This window comes from Ciconia boyciana, chromosome 1, assembly GCF_034638445.1.
Source record: "Ciconia boyciana chromosome 1, ASM3463844v1, whole genome shotgun sequence".
Lineage (NCBI taxonomy): Eukaryota > Metazoa > Chordata > Aves > Ciconiiformes > Ciconiidae > Ciconia > Ciconia boyciana.
Window position 1 is genome coordinate 200283881 of NC_132934.1, and position 12681 is coordinate 200296561.

The 12681-nt window shown below is 36.8% G+C and overlaps 1 protein-coding gene across 5 annotated transcripts in view; it reads right to left on the bottom strand.

Moving 5' to 3' along the window:
• The window catches only part of IFT88 (intraflagellar transport 88), a 51471-nt gene that overhangs the window by 3497 nt on the left and 35293 nt on the right, over positions 1-12681 (bottom strand). For all 5 annotated transcript variants that reach the window (XM_072850524.1, XM_072850523.1, XM_072850525.1 and 2 more), the window contains exon 24: positions 7091-7151. In XM_072850524.1, coding sequence (XP_072706625.1) covers positions 7091-7151 — 61 coding nt within the window. The remainder of the gene's footprint in view (positions 1-7090; positions 7152-12681) is intronic.

Sequence of the window (12681 nt, forward strand, 5' to 3'; positions counted from 1 at the left end):
GAAGCAGCATGTTAATTGATCAGTTCTTCCCACCTTGACTAAACACACCCTGGAAAAAACTATGAGGAGTGTCTATGGGCACAGTGTCCTCTTAACACTTAAGCAGTAAGAACATACGGATGCCTTATTAGATTAAAGATCTATCTAAACTGGCTATCTAATCTGGTCCATACAGATCTATCTAAACTGGTCCATACAAAAGAACAAGGTGCTTAGGGAAGAGCATCGTAAGTAGAGCAAGCATATACAGTAGCTCTCCAAGAATAATTTCCTAGCCTCCAACAATTTGTATACCAAACGTGTTTGGGGGAAGGGGGCGGTTCTTCATATTTAATAATGGATCGATTGATTTATTCTCCAAGAACTTGTTAATTCTTCCCTTGAGCCCCCGTGGAATTTCTGCATCCATAACAACCTGAGGTAAGGAGTTCCACCTTTCATTTACCCTGAACCTACCAATCTAGCCCCACCTCACCACAGAAAGGAGCACCCTGCCCTTTCTGCTCTGCAACACATCCCCCTCCACATGCTGTCAAGTGGCATGCTGCAGGCTATGCTGGAGCAGGTTACTGATACATTTAAAACTAACCTAATGAAAACTTTTTCTCAGGTGGATCAGCAAAGTAATGCAGTTCACCTTACCTCTATACAACCATTATATCTACAGCAAGAGTGAAGGGAAAGTTAACACCTCTTCTGGTAGCAGCCCACAGTTAGTTTAAATTAAGCTAAAACGCAAAACCACATCAAGTCTCCATGGACTGCACTATGCTCTGAGCATACCTAAAAATGTGGAAGAAGAGCATCTTTCATTTTAAAGCACATCTGGAAGAGAATAAGAGGTGGCTGACACCAGCTACCTTACACGGAGATGTCAGACAGCGGCTCAGGAAGCGAGAGGTCTGGCTTCAATGCCTTCCTTCACCTGAAGGAGTTCAAACCCACAGCTCCATTCTTTCAGGAGGAACATCCTAGTTGTCGAGCCATTTGGGGTAAGGCTTTTCTTGACACTCTGCCATGGGACATAGGATTTGGCTGCCAATATGGTAGCTATTAAAAATTCTGCTGACCATATAACATGATCTGCCAGAAGTTTAAATCTCATCTTGAAATTACATTTTGTAGTTCTATTTGCAGATAAATAATCTATATGTTTTTATTCAGTATAAAAATATAATTTGGCCAAAGATTTTATACACATTCCGGCTTTTGGATTATGGGAATGAAACTAACTTTCTCTAAAGTAATACACAGAAAAAACCCAAAGGTAACATTGGGACAAAGGACAATAATAAAAACTCTGGATTAAAGGCTTTTTTGTAGAGTTTTTCCCTACCAATAGTACAGCTTTGAGTGTTAACATCTGTCTGATTGCGCTTGCAATCAAAGGACTACAGGTAGACATTTCTCAAACTGCAAATGAATCCTATCTGCCTTACTCTAGTAACTGTACAAACATATGCTCCTAATTAAATAAAGTTTTTGAATAATAGAAGACCAGTACTGAACTAAATTGCTCTCTGTATCCAAGAAAACCTTCACTGCAATTCATACATGCTCATTATTTATTTACTTATTGTACTTTTATTTAAAAGCTATGTTATTACTGTAGCTTGTGTGGAAGCCAGTCCCAGTGTACTCACTCTGGGTTGATAACGTGGACACATACACATAAATTGACCACAGAAACATGGCTCCAGATTTCAGTTGAAAAAGCAACAGGAACTGATTAAGCAGAGCTGGTCAATATATTTTCAAAATCTGATTTATAAATATATTTACTCTGTAAAATGATTATACTTGAGACTTGGATTATCATGCTGACATTATCTTCCTCTCGGTGTGCAATAGCATTAACTGGGAGCTATGCATATAAAGACATAAATAATATACTCTACATGCTGATATCTGTTACAGTGCATTCCTTCGTCTCATCTGTTTAAAAGTCATGCCCATAATGTTATATTTAGGATATTTAATTAAATTATTGTGTTTTAAATATAATATGTTCTGTTCATTCAGATTTCTTCAACTTTCATACAAAAACTAATTTGAACTAATTCCTCCACATACAATTTAAAAAAAGAATCAAAGTATAAAACTTATTTTTTAAAAGATGGTTAATTTTATATGGCAGAATAATGAATAAAGCAACATTCTGCAAAATTAATCCTATTTTGGAATAATCCTATTTTAAGCAGTGATATCTAGAAAAAAAGATTCTAAATCTTTGTGTTTCTGTACTTCCTACTTAGCAAGATATCTGTGTGTACACTTCAATACACTTCAACCCATAAAAATCCATGATTTTATATTTGTTTTTTAAAGGACTCTCAGTAGTTGCAATGCCAGTGATGAGACTACTGCATCAGAAATTCCTTCAGTATCACGAAGGACATAAACTAGAATTTTCAGTACCATTTTACTCATCAGGAAAAGATATAAAAGGGTAAGATTCTTTGATAATCTACCTCCTCTGTAAAATGTTTATGTAACAAAGTCCATAGTGGGCTAATGCTTTTAAAGACTATGGATGCTTCACTAAATCCAGAATGTGTTTAAAAGCAGCTCTGTGTATCTTTCATATTTGGGATGAAGATGCCATTATCGGAGGAGAGCAGGCTTTGGTTTGGTTTGACCAAAGAGAACAGTAAGTTCAGCATAGCAGGCAGAATATTATATTATATTAAAACTGAGAAACGGCATGGGAAGCAGATGCAATTTTTAACTCCACTGCAGTTCATTTGACTTGAAATTCTGTAGAATGAAAATTGTTTACAGTGTGTCAGTGCAGCTAACTCCTTAGGTGCGTTCAGATGCAGAAAACAGATTAAGATGTTCTCTTCACTCAGATATTTTCCCTGTCTGTTTATAAAAAAACCTTTTTTTTTTTTTCCTCACACACAGCCAATGGAACCATCCCACAACAATTTGTAATTAATGAGGCAATCAACAGGCACAGAAAGCCTAGAAAATGTAAGTGATCGTGAAGTCCTGGCTGCAGGGTAACAAGAGAATCTCTTGCCTCTATCACAGTCAAGATTATTTGGGAGGCTTATAGCCCTAACATCTATAACGTGCTTCCATATTATATGAGGAGATCCCTATGGGCTGGTAAAAGGTGTTTGATTATGGGATGTTTGTTTGGGATGGACAAACCCATTTCTCCACTGACATCATCACAGGTGAAATGAAAAAGGGAAGAGACACCTAAATTATTCTCACATGGTTTCCTTCCCAAATTAATCTGGACAGGCTTAGGTAACAAGGAGAATGCAAAGTGCTCAGCCTTTCATCTTCTGAATTCAACACTGCTTCTTTGGGCTCCTGTTCAAGACTGCATGGCTCCTCTCATCCAGTACAAAACTCCCCTCTCATCCAGTACAAAACTCCCCATTCAGAGAGCAGGGCAAATGCAGAGACCAAGTAAACACTGCTATGGTAATGTATTCCTTAAAGTCATACTTTCCCTTATCTATGAAAGGCCTTATGCTATTGAACAGTAAAAATTTCTTAGGGTAGTAAAAACCAGTGTGCTAACTTCCAAATTCTGGATATTACTATCACATCTCCACAAAACACAAAAAAGTGAGCATGAAAACAAGAAAAGATTATTGGAAAGGAAAACTTTGAGAACTGCCTAAATTCAGATGTACTGTTAGCTCCCTTCGGGGTTTTGTAGGTTTGAGGTTTGTTTTTTTTTTTTTCTGTCTCCTTTTTTAAATTAAAAAGAAGAATTTTAAGGGAGTGTACCAATGTCATCTGCTTCCAACATGAATCAAAAAGATTGACAATCATAAATCTGATATTTGTGGGGAGAAGAAAATTTCACATTTTATAATAAGAGTGAACAAATGTGTTCAATTTTGGGTAGGCATTTTAGATTTAATGCTTATTCTTCTCAAAAGACAAGAGCAGACTTTAACTGACACTGATATAGATGTCAGTTTTCTTGGTCTCCATTTTTCCATTCTGTCTACCATTTGTGCATACACTAATCATATTCTTCAGATTATACTTTGGTGCATCTCATGCACCTTCTGTTTTAATTTATATTGGCAAAGTAGTAGGTGTCCTATTAAGTACAAACCCTGCTGACTTAGCTCTTTTTCCTCTTAGCTTCCTCTTTAAAAGCAATTTTAGATCGTATTTCCTAAAACAAGGAAGCCTGAATTATTAATACTCCTAATATCAATAACTATATAGGGACAAAATACTTGGGAAAAAAGAAATCTGTTCAGAATGACAGCAAGTATGGGGACAGTGAGCTGGTAAGAGGAAAGAAATAAAACATGCATCATACCTAAAGTATCTGGAATGCATACACGCTTCATTTAGCTAGTAAGTACCTTAATTTAGCTAGTAAGTACTAAACTAAGGAGGATTCCATGCTTCACTGGGTTCAGTAATGATGGCAAATCCCTCATACCGTGTAGGAAAATGATCCCTTTTGGTCTTGGCAACACCACTGGAAAAGATTAATCTTAAAATGTATACAAATGTTTCTTTTATTTTTATTTTGAAGCCATTAATTTATCAAAAGTGTACTAAGATTCTGAAATAAAATAACCCATACTTATATTTCATATGTGTCTTCACACAGGCCACATACAGAAATTTCTTACACTGCAAAATACAGACTCATAACCCAGGTGGATAATGCCAAACATTGGACAAAATGTTTGGGTCTTCAAGTTTCTCTCAGTCATCCTCAGTAAAAGGCAGACAAACTACAACATAGTCCTTAACATCTGTTGCTGTGAGTGTGCAACTTCTTCACTGATAAGGTTCCCCAAAATCAACATTACTAGTTAAAAAAATGTGTAATGCCTTTGAATCCTCCTAAAAATATATATAAGTAGTACATCTCACCACAACTTTTAATTAGGAATCCCAGCAGAAAGTTAACTCAAGGCTCAATACAGGACCTTCTTTGTATCTCTGCTTGTTTGCTGAGTCATTTCCATAAAGGTTGTATCTTTGGCACTGAATTTGTATAACGGAGACTTCTCAAACATGCTCTTATACAGACTTGTTCCCAAACTCTGTTTTCATTCCATTCTTTCAGGAATTTGACATAATATCTTGAGCAACAATCTAAGAATTATTGATAGGACAAATTCTATATCAATTCTGAGCCTGCTTACCCTCTCATCCTTTTTATGTTAGCATCCTAAATGTCATTTGCTCTTCTCCCATTACTCTGGTTATGGGGGGAAAGAGTAATGCCTTGGAATTACTAGAGCTTGCAGTCAAAGTTCCTCATGTGTTCAACTTCGGAGGGGAAGGGAAGGGATTTTTTTTAATTTTAGATTTTTTTAAAAAAGACAACTTTCCATGGATATTTCTGTCTTTAAAAGAAGTATTGACAAACTGGTAATTTGCGGGATTAATGTTGTCTTAGCATCTTTCCACCTTGGTCGTTATTTATATCCTCTTTTGCTAAATTACTGACTCTTTCCCGATAACATGCCCCTTTTTCACTAATGAGGGTAGGGATAATTACAAAATATAGCTGTAAGAAAAGAGACCCTTTGTGCCATTTGGCTGTATGCCTGATGCAATGTTTTGCACGGCAGTAAATACCCTTGCCTGCTACCAATGCTGCTCTTCATTTCCATTTATTATAAGCCAAAGTGGATCTCCACTTTAGGACAGAAAACAGGTCCCTGTGCTGTCTCACACTGCTGTTTTGCTGGCACCTCTAGCTGGCTGCCTGATCATAGGGCTTATGTAACAAAAGAGAGTCCAGAAACGTTTCCATCCCTCTCTGTTACCAAAATAAGGAATTTCACCCCAAGTATTACTTTGGCCTGAGGCCCAGAACAGGTAAAATTCAATTCTAGGTGAATGGTGTTTTTTCTACATATCAAGAAATTATTTAAAAGCTTCTCTAGTGAAACTACTGAGCTGAAAAAAGAATGAGATCGCTCTGAAGCATCCAACACTCATTCTTAACCCTTAGAGAACCCAGCAGAGCAGTCTTCATAAATGTAACAGCATTCTAAGGTCACTTTAAGATTACACTAGTAATTTCCATGACTATTCATGACCCTACAGAATTGGATAAATGTAGTAAAGCATCTGCAATGTAGCTGGAGAAATAAAATTATCAAATAAGAAAAAGAAATACATAAGCAAGAATTTATAGGGGATATCTTTTTATGAGACCCACCGATAGCAAGATAAACCAAACGCAGAATACAAAGAAACTGTTTCCTATTTGCGTCAAAATGGATTTTTTTCCAGGTGACTGAAGTAGCCTGAAGTCTGCTAGTTTCCTTAGAGCAGCAGCGGGGAACAGTTAGGTTTAACATTACTAACATTTCATGGATTTAATAATGGCAGGGAAAAATCATTAGCTCTGCAATATGCAGACTACCTAGTGCAGAAAAGACAAAGCAGGCCAGTTTCCAGACTTACATTGCTAGAGTTCTACATTTATGAAAGTCAGCATTGTAAATCTATGGGAGCAGAGAGACTTAGTAATCAGAGAGCAAGCTTTCCTCTATGGAAGGCTAGTACTTCAACTCTACTATACAGGGAAAAGGGGAAGAAGGAGTTCAAAGATAGTATGGGTGTCTTCTCCTTATTACAGAGTTGGTTGTACAAAATAGCCTCTTGAACTTGTAACGAACACCTAATGTAATAAAGTAGATGATGGGTACAAAATTCCCTTTTCTCCATGTTAAATACAGACACAATGAATTCCTGATATTCATGGCTTACATGTTCTGTTTTGTTATGATAAATTATTCCTTATAGTAAATATTCTAAAGTTAATGGGATAAAAATGTTCAAGTCCACAGTATTGAAAACAGGCAGAAATTTAGCTTTAGGAATACGCTGAGATCTGTATATAAAGCACAAATCTTAGACCAAATCCATGCTACTATACAGGCTGAGGTTTCATACAGCAATGAAATAATCAAAAAGTATGAAGCAAAATTTGTGAAATACTTGCCTATTACTCAATGCATATTTGTGTGCATTTCAGAATGTAAGGAGGTTTTACAAACACTTTAAGAAAAACTATTTTCTTTAGGGTCCTGACAAATCTGATATTTAAGCAGAGGCATTAAGTACTTACCACCACCAGCATTTCCTTCTCTGCGGCTACGTGCACTGCCATCTCTGCCAGATTTAATGCGCTGGAGAACAGTGAAAAAGGTTTGAAAAGAAGAGAACAAAAACCCCATTTAGTAATATACATTAGAGATAATTATTAAAAACTCAACTTAGCTTATTAATAAAACAGTAGAAGAACATTAAACTAGGCTTACTATACTGTAACTAATAAACCTTGTTTTTTCAATACACAAAATTGTCCTTAAAATCAGTGTTTAATCCAATGTTTACATAAAGCAAATTCTATGAAATTCAAACAGAATATCTCAATAAATTATTTTTCTTCAGATAAAATTTATACAAGGAATGTGCACAAAAATAGTTCAGATGTACCTTTGTAAAGTACAGCTGAAAAAACAGGCAACATAGCCCTCCTTGCATGAGTTCAAAGTAGCCTCTGCCTATTAACGTCTTGTAAATCCCACAAGCGTTTTATTATTATAAAGATTCAAGGGTGGGAAGTAGGGAAACCTATAAAAAGAACTATTCACCCCATAGATCTTAAATTTTGAATACTTGGCACAGCACTGTACTTTACAGCAAAATTTAATTTGCTGTTGAGTGCTAAATGCAAGATAAAGGTGAAGGTAAATACTTTAAAAGCTGTGTTTAAAAAGTCAGCCCTCTTGCACTGAGGAAGGTACCATAAACATCTTCCAGCTGTGTTTTTTTTAGTGTTATTCGAAAACTTTAACAGTTTATCAAAGCAGTACCTCTCTATCACGTGGCAGACTTGGCTTCTCCTGGCAAAACACCACATTTCTCATGCATATCTCTTGTTAATTACAAGAACGTACATCTCACTGAGGGACTTTTTGATGGGTAGGTACAAAAACTTGGTGTTTAAAGCACTCAGCTGTTAATAAAGTAATCTCTGCATCTTATTTCAAAATAAGGATTCAGGATCTGATTAAAACACACGTGCACACTACCTAACCATGTATTCAGGTCAATTACTGTAGCTTCTTCATTCATTTTTCACCAGAAAAATATCATGGAGTCTGGCAAAGTTGGAATGACACAGAAGAAGTGAAAGAACTTTCAAGATTTGTGCCAACAGAAAAAGGAAGAACCCTTAAATCAAAACTCACAGGAATCAGACAGGAAAGCAGTGAGCCTAGCATGAAACCAGGAATGGTCTTGGAGCAATCCAGTCTGGGACCAGAGTTTCTCATACTTTTTATTTATTTTGGGAAATCCTCAAGTCTAAAATATGTTCTCTGAATTCTGGATTAAATATCCTATTCACAGTCCAGTGAAGTAGCATATATCAGTCCTTCAGGAAGCATGTTCAGACTCTCCAAATGTTGAATGACTGACAAATCTGCCAGTGGAAGCTCAGCTTCTGTCTGCCAGAGGGAAGTGGTCCCTATATGATAGTGCCCTCATGGCATTTACATCCTAGGACTTTACTCCCAAAATATTATAGAAGTACTACAGCTTAAGCATATGACTAATTCCTGTAAAGTTCCAAGTTGAGTAGTTTATAAGTCATCCCATACTAAAAGCAGACATTTAAAATAGGTCCAATGATTTCCACCTTAAAAATGCCTATTTCTCTCCCATGACTGCAAAAGAAATTTAGGATGATTAGTCCAGATGTAGATGCCTGAAGGTAAAGGCAGTCAGTCCCCCCCAGTGTTTGCACCTATCATCACTGCTTCACACCACACCCAATCAGTCCCTCATTTTCAGTCATTAAGCTCACTTAACAGAAATAAATAGTAACGTGTGTATACATCAGTGCCAAGAAGGTTGTGTGAACTTTTACACTATTACCTGTCTTTTTTAAACTGAAATATGGAAAAGAAAGATTAATGCAGTTAAAAAAACAAAACAAAACAAAACAAAACAAACATATGAAGGTTACAGTAAAAATCCAATGCTGTGAGAGGCAGGAAGAAAAATTTCTACAGGGAATGAACCCCACAGATGTTCCCAGATTCTTGTCTGGAAGTATTTAACAACTTGTCCATATTTGAGAACCGAGTGAAATAAGTACTCCAGAATATTTATTTTGGTATAAACTCCATGTGGATATACTTATTCTGGAAAAAACAATGCCAGAAAGCAAATTTTGATAAATTTCTACAGGAAGACAAGGTCTGTGTGCAGACTTTGAAATGTAGGTATATTACACTAGCATTTATCTATTTTCTCTTTACTGGGTACAATCGAGAAATCATGGGCTAGAGCCTGAAATTGGGAGCAGGAATTGAACTATATCTGGTATTGCTAACTGAAACCAGTGTTCCTATTGGAAATTTAGGTGGTGAAATATTAAAATTTGATAATTTTAGAACTTGAAAGTATAGTTTATTACTATATGCTCATGGATTACAGAAGGAATTTCTTAGGACAAAAATACCTAGTAATTTCCAAAGCCAGATGGTAGACATAAGACTAAAAAACCACACACACACAAACGAACCAAGCAAACAAAAAAAATCCCCCAAATCAGGGGATGGGAACCAAGATGCAATACTAATAGTAAAAAGGAACTGCAAGACTATTGTTTGCAAGACAGCACTGATGTTGACATTCTGTCACAGAAAGATACTCAACTTCTAATACAGGATGGCACATACTAAATCACAGTGTGTTCTGTAACATCTTTTCTTAATGTCTTTGTTCCTTTACATGTACAATGGTGTTGATTTTTAAGAAAACTGGGCCAGTGGGTTCCTTGGGGGGTAGAAAAAGTTGTTCCTTTCCTTGAGGAGACACTGAACTTGCGATACTTCAGGGTGTGGCAGACAAGAGAGCCAGAAGAGGGAGATGGAAGCATGGCCCCCCAAGACAAGGAGCTGCAAGAAGGAGCAGAAAGCAACCAATCAGGCTTCAGAGGTTCTGAAGAGAATGTACTAGGAACCGCAGGGGCAGAATTTTGCTGCCATTCAGAAACTCACTGAGCTTACTCAAAGAGGCTGGAAGCATGGGCCTGCCTGCAGGGATGAAGTTGACAGAGCTGACTAGAAACCTGTTTAATTTCTATTATTGGTGGTGGTTTGGGGGGGTTGTTTCATTTTGGGTTTCTTTGGCTTTTTTTAAACCAAGTGCATTTCCCTTTTCTCTGTTTAAAAGAAAATTGGTTTAGTTTAAATTATAATAGAATCAGGTTTATTTTTATTTAAAAGCCTGTTTTCTTTTCTGGGCAACACGCTATAGAAAAGTGTTTAGGCAGATCTACCTTAAAGCTTTGACTAATTAAAAGTGTCATCATAGATACCTTATCCTCCCCTCTACTCTGCTCTCCTGAGACCCCACCTGGAGTACTGCATCGAGATCTGGGGTTCCCAATACAAGAAAGACATGGACCTTTTGGAGCGGGTCCAGAGGAGGGCCACAAAAATGATCAGAGGGATGGAGCACCTCTCCTATAAGTAAAGGCTGAGAGAGTTGGGGTTGTTCAGCCTGGAGAAGAGAAGGCTCCAGAGAGACCTTATTGCGGCCTTTCAATACTTAAAGCTTATAAAGGCTTATAAAAATGATGGAGAGAGATTTTTTTACCAGGGCCTGTAGTGACAGGACAAGGGGCAACAGTTTTGAACTGAAAGAGGGTAGACTTAGATTGGACATAAGGAAAAAAATTTTTATGATGAGGGTGGTGAGACACTGGAACAGTTTGCCCAGAGAAGCTGCGGATGCCCCACCATTGGAAGTGTTCAAGGTCAGGTTGGACAGGGCTTTGAGCAACCTGATCTAGTGAAAGATGTCCCTGTCCATGGCAGGGGGATGGACTAGATGATCTTTAAATGTCCCTTCCAACCCAAACCATTCTATGATTCTGCTTTGCAAGGTCAGTTTTGTGAGAGGATAGAGTCACCAGACTCTTAAACAGGAATACTTAAATGTAATACACAGAGTGAGCTTTCCATGTCATGGCTGAATTATGATCACTATCCAAGTCTGAACAGTCTAAAACAACTATGCAATAACTTGTGCTACCGTGCATCTGTACTGGATTCCATTGATATCTCTGTCATTCAGGTACTACTCAATGAAGTCCCTTAACACAATGCAGTCAGAATGAAAAAAACCCATAATTTAAACATAATTTCTGTGTTACTAAATCTTAAATAATTTAGACAATTTAATCTTTTAAATATTTTACTGGTAGCTTTTTCCCCACCAGAAAGTACAGAAATGTGTTCAGGAAAGCTCAGGCTTCCAACATGAAATAGACAGGAAGAGATGTGACAATTTCTTTTTTTTCCATATTCAAACATTAAATTTCTTAGAGGAAAAAAGTGTTTTCCTTAGAATCCTCAACATTTGCAGATCTATGGTATATAATTTACACCTTCAGTGTAAAAAATGCTGGAATTATATGCAGGGAAACAGATAACCTCTCCCTCTCCAGGGACTTCTCTCTTACCAACCATAAAAAAAATCCAGTTTTAACTGGTTTCATCTCTGTGCTTTCCTGAGTAAAGCACTGAAGTATTGGAAATTATTGTAAAGAACTATGTATATCACTGACATTGAACTGATATTCCCTAGAAACTAAACAAAGCCTGTTTAACACACTTCAGAGAGATCTCTTAATTATGAGTTTTGCAGAATAGGAACATTATATCTGGTCATCTGTGTTGCTTACTGATACCCTTATGGGGGAGACATGGAGGAATATTAGCCCCACTACATTTGTGGACTGCTTTCTTTTGTCCATTTTTCCAAGTGCTTTAAATTTTACATTTACTGAAAATCCAAATCAATATACTTCAACTAGCCCCCCTAAGTAAGGCATAAATTTGGAATCCTTTGATCAGTGTTTACCTTTGTGAGTTTCATTTTTAAGATGTTTCAGTTTTAAAATGTACATGTGCATACTCAGACTCTCTGGAATTGAAGTAAAAGTGAAGTAACTAAGGATGCATTTACACATTATCTGACATCAAAAGGGAGCCAGTAAGTGTTCCTAGGAGCAGAGTAAATTAGGTAAGACTTAAGGTCCTAATGTGACTACGTAGCTTTAAGGCAATTGACTGGATAGGAAGAGCAAGCTTGAACACTTTGCAGCTCAACAGCACAGTTAATGCTTTCCAAACAAGAAGCTGATTTTAATTTTAAAATCTTACTTTATCATAGGAATAGCAAGAAAACAATGCACGTGCTTGCACACACACACACACTCACTCCCTCTGAATAGAACACAAGTTATGACCTCATACCTTTCACAGCCTGTAGCTTTTCCATGGAAATTTTTTTTCCGTTTAAAAATTGGCACTAACATGAATAATTTACTTCTACCTATGTAATCGGTCAATGTTGCAGCTTTGTATATAGCAAAAAGGAGTTCTAGTACATGGACAAATTCTTAGGCTCACCTTCTCTACCTATAGTTGCATTATTACTTGGCTCATAAATACACTTTATACAGTCTGGCAAATAAGTAGGAAAGATGACATTCCAGAGACATTGAATTATGCGGGTGGCTCCAGCATTCCCATCACATCCACATAACCCATCTTTCACTAGTATTTAAAATCACAGAAAATCCAGTGCTCAAAAGACATTCAGACAGATATAAGGCTGATCCTTAATTTAAAA